The 11,793-nt window shown below is 39.1% G+C and overlaps 1 protein-coding gene across 1 annotated transcript; it reads left to right on the forward strand.

Moving 5' to 3' along the window:
- Nucleotide 1: 1 nt before the first annotated feature.
- Nucleotides 2-10,771, forward strand: LOC145493827 (calpain-5-like). The gene is made up of 13 exons (XM_081473299.1): nt 2-765; nt 3,132-3,269; nt 3,741-3,949; nt 4,721-4,913; nt 5,174-5,257; nt 5,351-5,460; nt 5,858-5,935; nt 6,192-6,372; nt 6,977-7,099; nt 7,684-7,880; nt 8,248-8,378; nt 9,054-9,193; nt 9,473-10,771. The coding sequence occupies exons 1-13, from the start codon at nt 604-606 to the stop codon at nt 9,653-9,655; spliced, it is 1,929 nt and encodes a 642-aa protein (XP_081329425.1). The 5' UTR covers nt 2-603; the 3' UTR covers nt 9,656-10,771.
- Nucleotides 10,772-11,793: the final 1,022 nt, after the last annotated feature.

Here is an 11,793-nt window from a genome sequence, read left to right on the forward strand (position 1 = left end):
ATACGGACGTTTTGGAGTAATCGAAAAATATTCTTGATCTTTACTTTAAGCTCTAAAAACAAAACAAAAAAAAGAATTATGGAAACTGAAAATGATGTTTGGATTTTCAAACAAATCTGCTACGGGGTCGTAAAAGAACCTTGATTTGAAGTTCATCAAACGTCTACACTAGCAAAGTAAAGAAATTTGCCTGCAAACCTTAGACAAGGGCTAATTGTAACTGATTATAGCTTTTATGTTGAGCCATCGTCGGAGGCCTAGGGACAGCTAGTCGGGATGATGCGATATTTGCTAGCGACGCGATATTTTGTGGGGAAAGTTTACTTCAAGAGCAGGGTTGTCAATTTTCGCTTGAAAACATCGCATCGTCCCGACTAGCTGCCCCTGGGATTATGGGCAGGCAAAGTCACCAAACTTTAGTGGAAGCGGAAAATAGGCGTGCATTGTTTTGATTAAATCCGTAGCCTCTCTTCCATGTTCTAGCCCCAGACCTTTACCGCGTGTCCACCACTAGGATGATGTTACTTGTTTTCAAAAATCTGCATTTTTTATGCACGGTCGAAGCTTGCACTTACCAGGCGTGGAATCTCGCCATTGTAAGCGATGGTAAAGCTTCATTACTTCAAAAACCAGCGCTACAGCAAGCTCAAGAAACAATGTGAAAAAGAAGAACGATTGTTCGTGGACACCGAATTCCCTGCGGAAAAGAAATCTTTGTTTTTCAGCCGAGAACTGCCGCAAGCAGTCGAGTGGAAACGACCTCAGGTAAACTTTTAGTTTTGTTTATCAACAGCTGGTAAATTTTCAATCTTTTCACTGATAGGTAAGTATTGAAATCACGCATTTTCAAAGGTATTGCTTTCGAAAACAGGTATTTGCTTCAAACTTTTGATTTCCATTCCGTGTAAGAACTGTTGTCAACGCAACAAAGAAATTATTAACATGTAAATCGCGTGATTGTATCAGGTTAACTTATAATTAAATTAGCATAATTTTACCCTGATCAGGTAGAAAAGAAAAATATATCTAAATTAACGCACTACTATATAACGTCGTTTATACCACATCCTCCAAGCTACAAATCCTATTTGTAGTTCCTTTTTCGTGATTTTTAACCTTCTGTTGCTTTTGAGTAGTGGTTAGATTTGTGGTTTGTTTTCAGATATGATTTACTTAAACTTATATCTCAGTTGATATAAATGTTGCAATTAAAAATGATATCCAATCGTATATAACAGATATGTAACTAAGTGACTTTTAAGTCGCAAAGCCTATTTTGCGCCACATCGATCGGACATAACGAAAACTTACAACTTATTTTACTTAGTTTTCTGTTTATATTAAATCAATTTTCAAAAATATTTTGCTACATGCATTCGATCATCCAAATATTTATCTCCCGTTCAGTGTAGTAAACTGTGTAACCATCAAAACAGTTTTTGTCATAAGATTACGTTACATATAGAAAGCAAGAGGGCAAAAGTACCCTGTTGCTTCGGTTGTTTCAAAGCTGTGCAAAGATTTCATCCAAGTTTAAACTAATTCATCAATCAGTTTAGTGAGTTTGTTATTCATTCGGTGTAAAACGCGTGACCGAGTACTTAAGTCAATGGTATTTAAATAAATATATTTACAAGCTTCCGTACAGCCACCCGTTCGATAAATCAAATATTGACTTTATCCACTAGGTAACGCGAATGTCGTGAGCTGATCTATCATGTTATTATGATTAAAATGATAAATGAATGATTTGAATAGAGAAAAAAAATGAGTCTGGGGTTTGAATGAAAGGTTTGAACACGTTTTGGAATCGCGGGTTACAGAAGTACTTGCCCTACAAAAACAGAGATACCCTTCTCTTTCAGCAGAAAGAGAAGAGAATTTTTGTCTCGCAAGGTGAAAATTAAATAAAGCAAATGACGAACCAAATATATTGTTTTTATATCACTAGGACTGTATTGCTGTTTAAGCTTATTGGTTTTTATTTTTCTTTCTAAATGGGCGTTGTATATTTTTGTTTACCAAATGATTCATTTCACAGGCGGTTGTGTGAATTGTTTCAAAAAAGGCGCAAATGTGAATACTGAACGATTAAAAACGAAAAAATTAATCCTAAGTCAAAATAAAAGTCAGCTTCAAGGTGTGCCGCTCAAACAAAGGAAACAAATCTATCCAACAAAAAAGAGGGCTTTTCATTTGATTATTGAAAGTACCTCGTTTGCTTTGCTTTTGTTTGGTCTAAAAATCGATATCTTGTACCATTTTCTCCGGCAACCCATGGGAAGTAAAAGCAAAACCAAACCCCACGCTTAGGCGACATCGGACGGTCTGAATTGTCATTTGAAACTTCTAGCTGAGGAAACACGCTCGTCAGCTTCAGCAACAATTTTGAGTTTTTAAAGTCAAGTAGCTTTCCTATCCTCTTTTTAGTCTTCTTAGGAATTCAATTGTCCAGCAATGTTTCTGAATGTTCTTCAGAAAGAGGCTCGAAATTTCTGAAAAACAAGAAAGGAGAATCCATTATAGGGGGGTCGTACACTAATACGTTTCGAAAATCGCCATATTTTGCTCCTCCGAAACTGCAGCCCGCTTTATTTTTCTCCTAAAACCAAAGCCGCCCTACTAGTTGGACGATTCTCATCATAACCGATCTTTTAACGGAGCGTAACAAATTCCTCACTATATTTTAGCTCAACAATCGTATTTCGCCTCACACAAAGACCACAAAATCTTAAGAACAGTGAGAACAAATTGTTTCTAACTCCATTCAGCAACCAGCAAACAAAACGCAAACACAAAGATTGCTCGAGATGTTTGACTGACCACCACAAAAGCAAGCAATGCAAAAACTGACAACCGCCAGCTGAATTTATAATTTCTTAACCGTAAACCGCCAGGTAAATTTCCCGCAAACCGACTCTCAAAATTAGCTTCAACCGCCAAACCAAATAGACCCTCAGAAAACGTCGCGCGCGCGTGCGCCGATAGTGTATTATAGCTCAGCCAATTAGATTGCAGCCTGTACAAGACGGGCAGACACGTGAGACATACAAAAAGAAATGTATCGCGGACATCCTGCGAATTGGTTGAGCTGTCGTCTTGTTGAATTCATTCAATCTGTCTTCCTACAGGATATTTGTGCCCCTGATCCTCCAAGCCTATTCGTCGATGGATCTAGCAGACATGACATTACTCAAGGCTTGCTGGGTAACTGTTGGTTTGTGGCATCCTGTGCAACACTGGCCCTGGAGCCGTCACTTTTAGAGAAGGTGTGTGCAAGTGTTGACAAAAGCAGCAAATAAATAAACAAACGAACAAGCAAAACAAAAAGGAAAAGAAAACAAACGGCAACTAACACAAACAAACTAGCTATAACCTGGTTATATTCTCAAAAATCGTCTTTCTCAATCGTTGATGAGTCATAACGTAGTGGAAAAGTTGGCATCAGGAAATGTATGTGAAATTCAAGCATATGATACGCTGATTTTGTGTTTACTATCAAGAGGCCGGTTTTTAGAGAGAACCTCCCAGTTTTAATAGTCAAATCCATGCGCAGATTACAATTGATTGAAAAAAAAAGCTGATACTACGGCAGAAGGGCTGGTTTATTGAGGTCATATTTCGACTTACAAGGGAAGTCTTTCTCAAATCATGCACAAGGACACAAAATGTCTCAAATTTGAATTTTGAATTGAAATTTAAGGGACTGTCATAGTAAATTATTTTTATCCTCCCATTAGGTTATTCCCGACATGAAGAAGCAGGAGTGGGACCCGAATGACGTAGGAAATTACCAGGGAATATTCAGGTTTCGGTTTTGGCGCCAGGGTGAGTGGACGGAAGTTGTAATCGATGATCTACTGCCTACAATTAATGGTCAGTTGGTCTTCATCCACTCCAAGGAGAAGAACGAGTTTTGGGGATCGTTAGTTGAGAAGGCATACGCAAAGTACGTTAATGACTAATGCTTCATTATTAATTCATCGTAAATAATTCTTAATCAATCGTGTAAAATTGGTAATGAATTGCGCCTTAACCTTACTGTTTTGAACTTCTAGATTGTAATGATTTATCACTTAATATTTGATGTTCCAAGGTTTCTTCCTTCCTTTCTTTCTGCCTTTCTTCGTTTGTCGGTCTCTCCATCTACATGTCTGTCTATCTTGCTGTCTGTGTTTCTGCCTTCTGTCTTCTGCCTGTCTGTCTGTCTGTCCGTCCGTCTTCTGTCTCCCGGTCTATCTGTCTCTGTTTGTCTGTTTGTCTGTCTGTCTGTCTGTCTATTGTTTTTTTTTTTCCTATCTTTCTTTTCGCCTAATTCCTTTTTTTGATAATTTAAGCTGATGTCCAACTCTAAGGAACCTTCGTTTAGACTTAATTAATGTTAAGTCTAGCACTAACGGCATATACTGTAAAATGTAATGTTCTTTTGTTTCCATTTCTCTCTGCATCACTCTGCATGATATTTTATTTGCTTTCACCTGACCAGCACGGACAATAACTAAACAAAGGAGTGGTAGTGAGACAACTTTTCGATGAGAGTAAATGTGGGATCAAATACAATGTGTGAATGAGAGTCATATTCGAAACTTTGAATAATGGCAATCAGAATATCACTAACCATTATGCCTGTGCATCTAGAAAGCTCCTTATTCACTCATGTCATCTTCACATGCAAGACTGCTTAACAAAAGGGTAAATAAAATTCGTTAATTTACTTCAGGTTAAATGGAAGTTTCGAGGCATTGGAGGCAGGAAATATCGCGGATGCCCTGGTGGATTTCACAGGCGGTGTGTGCGAGTCAGTCAACCTAAAGGATGCTGGCTTCAATGATGATGAAGAAAGAAGGCTGGCTTTTTTCAACAGCATGCGAAAAGCAATGAGTGACAGATCGCTAGTCGGTGCTTCTATCACGGTAAATGTTGCTTTATTTGTCGTACAATTCGTCAGATTTAAATTTAGGATTGTTTTCTTGCTCGTATAAGCTCGCTAACAATTGTGTGTTTGTTAGTTCAGTTACTGTGCGTCTGTTCTTTTATAACTGCTTTAATTAAGATATCTTGGCTCCACATCACCACAAGTCTATGTATGTCTGTCTGTCTTGTCTGTCTGTCTGTCTTGTCTGTCTGTCTGTCTGTCTTTTCTGTCTGTCTGACTCGCTGTTTTATTCCTGAGGCCAAAAAAAATGAAGACATGGAGAGACGCACCGAAACTGGCTTGGTAATGGGACATGCTTATAGCGTGACTTCAATGAAGAAGGTATGCTAGCATGTTGCTTTGTTTCATTCCGCGAATAATGACCACGATTTTTAATAACAAATCGTTAACATGATTTGTTTATTTTGTTTTCAGATCACCACTGGCGAGGGCTTGTTCAACTTGTTTAACCGTGAGCATCTATACTTGATTCGACTGAGAAATCCCTGGGGACAGAAAGAGTGGAACGGCGCTTGGAGTGATGGGTAATTTCTCAACATTTTACTGAAGTGTGAACAAAAACAGAAAAACTGAAAGTACAGACTGAAATTCTGGCTTTGTTTCTGAACTATAATTTCTTCATGTTTATAGGAAATTCAAGTTCGTGACAAAAGCGTAACTATCCCAGGATCAGATAGTGTCCCAGAATATCTGACACTGTGATGCTAAGGGTGAACACGCTACGTCACAACACAATGTTGTGATATGAATGAACAAACGAACCAACGGACTGTCCAAGATGCTTTTTAATTAGTTTGCATTGTCTTAAATATGACGATCCGAGAAGACCTTCCCAATAATGTGGGTACAGTAGAAGCAGGTAAAAACTGATGAGACGAAGAACATAAAACGAATTTGTCGCTTGTTTGTTTTCTTCCGTAGTTCAGCAGAATGGGAAAAGCTAGATGCAGATGGAAGAAAAAAGCTTGGACTAGATTTTGATGACGATGGAGAGTTCTGGTTAGTTCATTGTGGGCGTATTTATAGAAAACTAACGACTAAAGAAAAATCAGACATTCAGGAGGGTCTGGATGGGCGGGAGCAATTGCCAGTTATCAGATAGAACTTTCTCTATTTGCCAGATGTCAGTTTACGCTTTGGCCATCTAAAACCTCTCCTATTTGAACAGAAATGATATATACGGTTGATCATATAGTTAAGGAAGTTATGAATTGGCAACGAATGATTTAACATTCCATCTCTTATAATTGCTTAGGATGGCGTTTGAAGACTTCTGTCGTTACTTTTCCAAAGCCACCATATGTCACTTGATGAATACATCAGTGTTCTCGATTTCAAAACGCTGGCATCTTTTTAAACACAACAACGAGTGGAAGCTGGGTTTCTCTGCTGGTGGATGTGTTACTAACCAAGACAGCTTTTTTAGGAACCCACAGGTAATGGAAATCACTTAGTGAATATCTTTCGTTCCTTTCTCCCTCCCTCCCCCAACCCCCCCCCCCTCCCCCTCAAAAAAAAACAAAAAAAAACTCTGTCTTCCATATCTGTATTATTTTCTTGGGCTAGGGCATTGTTAAATATTTCCTCCTGATAACTCGAACCTTCAAAGGAGATTGAAAAAGGTCTGAGTTATCGGGAGTTCGAGTTGTCGGGAGTTAAGAACAGATGACCGGAAATGAAGAAAAAAAACGATGTTTACTGTTACTGTTTCTATTCACACAGAGTACATTTTAATCAAATTTAATTATACTGAATGCTCTTGCAGGCTGCCGAGGGTAAAATTACAATAAATGTATGACGGAAATCTAGGGGAAATTGACTTTGGTTCGAGTTACCGAGGGTTCGAGTTATGGGGAGTACACCGTAATGAAATAACTCGTTAAGACCCGGGTTAAGAGTAGTAAAGCGGCCGACCCCTATGCCAACCTACCTGCATTACTAGGTATAGCGTTCTTAGACGTAGACTCACCGGGTCTCTAACGCCTACCCCTCCATTATTGGTACCTTCCTACCCAAATGGACTTATCTGTTTCTTGCTAGTATGCTTTCAGCATCAAAGACAAGGATGATGGAGAAGTCATGATTGCTCTGATGCAAGAGGACACGCGCATCGATAGAGATGAAGGTGGAAAGAATCTAACTATTGGATATTTCATCATGAAGGTACCGTGTTAAAAAACGGTTTATCGGTGTTTTCTGATTGGCGCTTCTTTTTTAGCTTCGTTACTTTATTTACGAAAAAAATAATAAATTCAATAAACGCAAGAACATTAATTGACAGTAAAGGTCTGCTCACACCTGAGGCTAGAGGGCAAGTTAATAGACATGAAGCGGGAACGAACCCCAGTGTTGCAGGGACAGTGCGCAATGTAGGGCGTACGGAGCGGATATTGGTTTATTTCTGTGTTGAGCGGGGACAGTTTGCATAAGCAGGTACACGATGCGACATTGAAACATGAGGTCATTTTGCTCCCGCCTTTAATATGACGCACACATTTAAACCAGCTGAATTTCATGCGGCGTGTTGCGGAGACAAACTTTTTTCCCGCAACAGAACTTTGCAATTGTTGCATGGCATTTCACACGAGGAAAAGTCTCGCTGCAACATGTCCCCGCAACACGTACCATAGTATGTGCGGACCTTTCATGTGATTTCTGGTCTTGGCGCTGGACCTAGTCTATTTTACGTAATGCTGACCGTGTTTTAGTTTAGCGGTAACTGATTATCTAATGCCGATGTTTTAAAGGTGGAAGAGAATCGTACTTACCGCTTGCATTCAATGATGGAAAAAGCTGGCGACTCGATCTTCATAAACATGCGTGAGGTGGTGAACAGATATCAGCTGAAACAAGGAAGATATATTGTCATACCATCAACCTACGATCCGAACGAGGCGGGAAATTTCATGATTAGAATCTTCACAGAGAAGTCTTCGAATGCAAGGTACCTGTATATATCGGCTGAGTTAACAACTAAGTTCCATTTTAAGAGTCACCAAGAACAGTTCTGTTCAGAACCCTCACCGGACGAATCACATTAGCGTGCTTTGGAAATGAAAGCCCGCTTCATTTGTTTGTCCCACCCTCCCCCCCTGCTCCTTATTTTGTCACACCCGCTCGTAGTTTCGTCCTCTTTGCGTGCTTTTGGAAATAAACGATAACCACGCAGGCTGCCACCACACTAAGTAAACTACTTCTATTCCAGTTATGCTTTGAGGCTTCAGTCTTAGTCTCTCTTTAAGCGAGCAAACGCCTTTACTCCTGAATGAAACTTAAACAATTTTTTTTCTTTTTTCCCCCTTTGTCATAAGTGTTCTGGAAAAGCACCATCCTACTGGCAGTAAAATCTTTTGCTGCATTCCAAGATTCCGCACCCCCGTGTGTGTCTTGTCTGTGTTGGTGAAGTCAGCGGTTGAACTTCAACAGAAGTCTGTGTTATTAGGTTAGTACTCTATTTCACTTAATAAAATATTATCTGCTGGAAACTCCAGGAAAAGAGAGGGTTGGTGCTGACGGCTGCTAATTTCTTCCATACCAGTCTTAACGCTCAAAATGTTTGCCTTTGAGAAGGGACTGGTACTGACAAGGGAATTGACAGCACAAGGGTTGAGGTGAGGGAGGCGCTGGTAATGCCTTCCTCACCAGACTTCTCACTCAATTGTTCGCCTTGGGGTTTCTTACGTAAATGTAGATTATGCTGCAAAGAAACCTCGACACTTTGCAAATTTGTATTTAATATATTGTGTATAACATATTGTATTTGTAACATATTTTTGTTGGTACTTATTTGCTTATCGATCTCACAATTAAATGGTTATTTTCAAATGTACATCAATTCTGGATTGTCACATTCAGCCCTCTTAAGATCCGATGGATTTTTATTCTTGTGTTCTTTTTTTAGCCTACAATAGCATTTCACACTAGCAACCTAACGACATAAGGTCGCTTATGTCAGGAAAAGATCAGGGTTTTTTCCTTATGTCATTATGTTCATGCTGTTATGTCACTTTTGTCATTATGTCAGGATGTTCACACTGGAAACAGAACGACATAACATACCTTCTTATGCCGTCATGTCGCTAGTGTGAACCAACGTTTCCTCCATGTTCTGTATCAGGTGTGGATCCTTATGCTCTGATCATGTGTGAAGGAAAGACAGTTAGAACTCCTACACTCCAAAACACACGGAACCCAGAATGGAATTCTGGAGCGCTGTTTTATGTCCGTAGGCCCAAGAAAACCCACTTGATAGTGCAGGTAAGAGCTTTGCAGCAGCGAGAAGGATAGTAAAGGCCACGCTTAAAGAAATTTGGGTTAGGTTTTAAACCAAATGCTGTCAAATACAATAAAGTGCTATGATCACAGTAGAGCCAAGACTAAATATAAGTTCATTTGCTTATTGCGGCTGATACATTTTTGGAGGTTTTTATTTTGTTTGTTTGTTTGTTTGTTTGTTGCACCCGAGACTCACTTTGCGAGAGATGGGAGGGTTGGAAGAATTAATCTGAACATTTCGGTATTTATTCTTCCTTTCAGATATGGGACAGCAATGTCTTTTGTGATACCTTCCTGGGTCAAGCGAAAATGACCATCGACATCAACAACAGAACTGTGGTCCTACAACATCAACTGAGGGGCAGAAGGCGACAGCACAATGAAACGATGCCTGGCGCCGTTACATTGGAGATTGGTTGTTATCACGATCTCATAGCGGTCTAGTCAAGACCTCTTTGCTTTGTAATGAAGAATAGCGACAGAGATTGCAGCGGGTAGATGTGCGACAGATATTCTGTTTTCCTCCGCAATAATGTGGGTGTCACTTATCGATACGCAATCACAAAGTGTGCTTATTAGCTTGCTTGGCAAAATCCGCGGCGAAAACGTGAGTCGAAAGTTTCAACAACACTATGATGAAAAATAGACAGGACGTTTGCTTGTTTGGCAACAACGATGGACGACCATGATGTTAAAATAGTTCACTGACGTACCAAATGTTCATTTACCTCCTTACAACAGACAAGCTATGAAGTATGCTTATTGTGGCTGATTTGCAAGTTATCGTCCCGATCGCCTCGAAGGTTTCGAAGCATTTTGATACGACGGGAGCCATTTCGATTTCCATATATGTGCCTTGATCATCTCAAAAAGTTAGACTGCTCTGTAACTGCCATGAGCCTTTAAACAAAAAAGTAGCCGTACGAAGAGTAGTGACTTACAGAATACGACAATACGTTTTGAGATGTATTTCTATCAATCTAGCTAATCGCGGACGCCTGCGAGCAGTTTCTCATAAGGCGATTATGATTTGTTTGGATTGAATTTCAATCCGACAGGCGATCTTGTCTAGTGTCGTATCGAACGTCCTGTAGTCGACAATCCCGATTGCTCGCACCTATTCTGAACGAATGGGGATATCAATCGACTACATGGAAACCAGCTTTAAACAATTGTTACAGGGATATCATAAAAAATACAGAGTGTAAAAAAACACACCAATTATAAAATACGTAGAGAAAATACCATAGCTAAAATGCCATGTGCTACCTATTTGGGGATACGATCAATTTAACACACTCTATTTTAGTACATATATATTTTTCTCATTTGTACTGATAGTGACATAATTTTCTAGATTATCCTATATTTTTAAATTTTGAGTATGTTAATTTCATCAGTGAGTACTATAAGAGCCATCCTCTATAAATAAAGCTTCTACTTACTTCATTACTTAGTATTTTCATTTGGTGCATGAAACGTTTTGGAGAAGTCATGAGTGCTATCTATAGTTGTAAACCCAACTTATATACAAGAAATGTCTTCTGTAATTCCCTCTTCTCTCTCCCCAAAAATTAAATGTTCTTCTCTGACAGCAAGCATCTCGAAAAGATACTAATAGAATACGAATGTAAGTATTGTAATTAAAAAGATTCTTCTAAATGTTAAAAAAATAATTCCGAACGGATTGTGACATTTGTCCAACTTTCGAGCAAAAAAAACAAAACATAGTTATAAAACTTTTTTTTCTCCAAACGCTGAGAAAAACAATTTTTGAAATAGCTTCTATATATACGTAGCTAACACTCTAAAAACTTTATAATTTGAATCCCAACTGTGAGAGTCGGTATAGATTTGCAGCAAACGCTAACTGGTTGATTAGCCGCTGCCCGTGCTTAATCGAGGAATTGAAACGATAAAGGTCGATATCATTTAGAAGTGAAAATAACACACAAAATCGTGCACGTGCACAGAAAAAATCATTTAATTTACTTCATTTAATCTGAAAAGTGTGTCTTGTCCAAGCTAACGAGATTAAACGTGGTTACATTTGTTAAGGTAGTCATATACCCAGAAATATGTCGTTGTCCTTAGCTTTTTACGTAGTAACAGGAGCCCATCACCCGGAGCCACCATACGCACTATAACGTAGAGTCAACCCTTTCCCGTACTATTCTATTTTTAGAACTGTAATTAGTGCGAGAGAGTCTCTTGGTTACACGGATAGAAAATGCAAAATAGAGGGCAAAAGTGGGATCTTAATCTGCTTTGTAACAAACAGTGATCTTAGCTGGGGTATCACTGGGTATTGACAGGGGTCGTGTAAAAGCTCCCACAAGAGCTGTTTCTAAAAATAGAAAGATACGGAAAAGGGTTGACTCACAGGGTTAGTATGGGAGATGGAGGCTCCCGGTAATGGGCTCCTGGTAGTAATCAGCCTTGCTTCATTGTTATTTCTATTTTTGGCTGATCAGATCTTTTACAGATCCTACGTATACATGCAACACCCTTGTATCATTGCATTTTCCATTAAACCATTCTTCGGAAACATGAACATTCAACATCGGTAAGCATTTTAAAAA

This window comes from Orbicella franksi, chromosome 7, assembly GCF_964199315.1.
Source record: "Orbicella franksi chromosome 7, jaOrbFran1.1, whole genome shotgun sequence".
Lineage (NCBI taxonomy): Eukaryota > Metazoa > Cnidaria > Anthozoa > Scleractinia > Merulinidae > Orbicella > Orbicella franksi.

What these genes read in the sequence shown, in the direction of transcription:
- LOC145493827 (XM_081473299.1), top strand. Translation starts at nt 604, where the DNA reads ATGGTAAAGCTTCATTACTTCAAAAACCAGCGCTACAGCAAGCTCAAG. An exon ending in GTTGAGAAGGCATACGCAAA is followed by an intron (nt 3,950 to 4,720) that starts GTACGTTAATGA and finishes AATTTACTTCAG; the next exon opens with GTTAAATGGAAGTTTCGAGG. An exon ending in AACGGCGCTTGGAGTGATGG is followed by an intron (nt 5,461 to 5,857) that starts GTAATTTCTCAA and finishes TTTCTTCCGTAG; the next exon opens with TTCAGCAGAATGGGAAAAGC.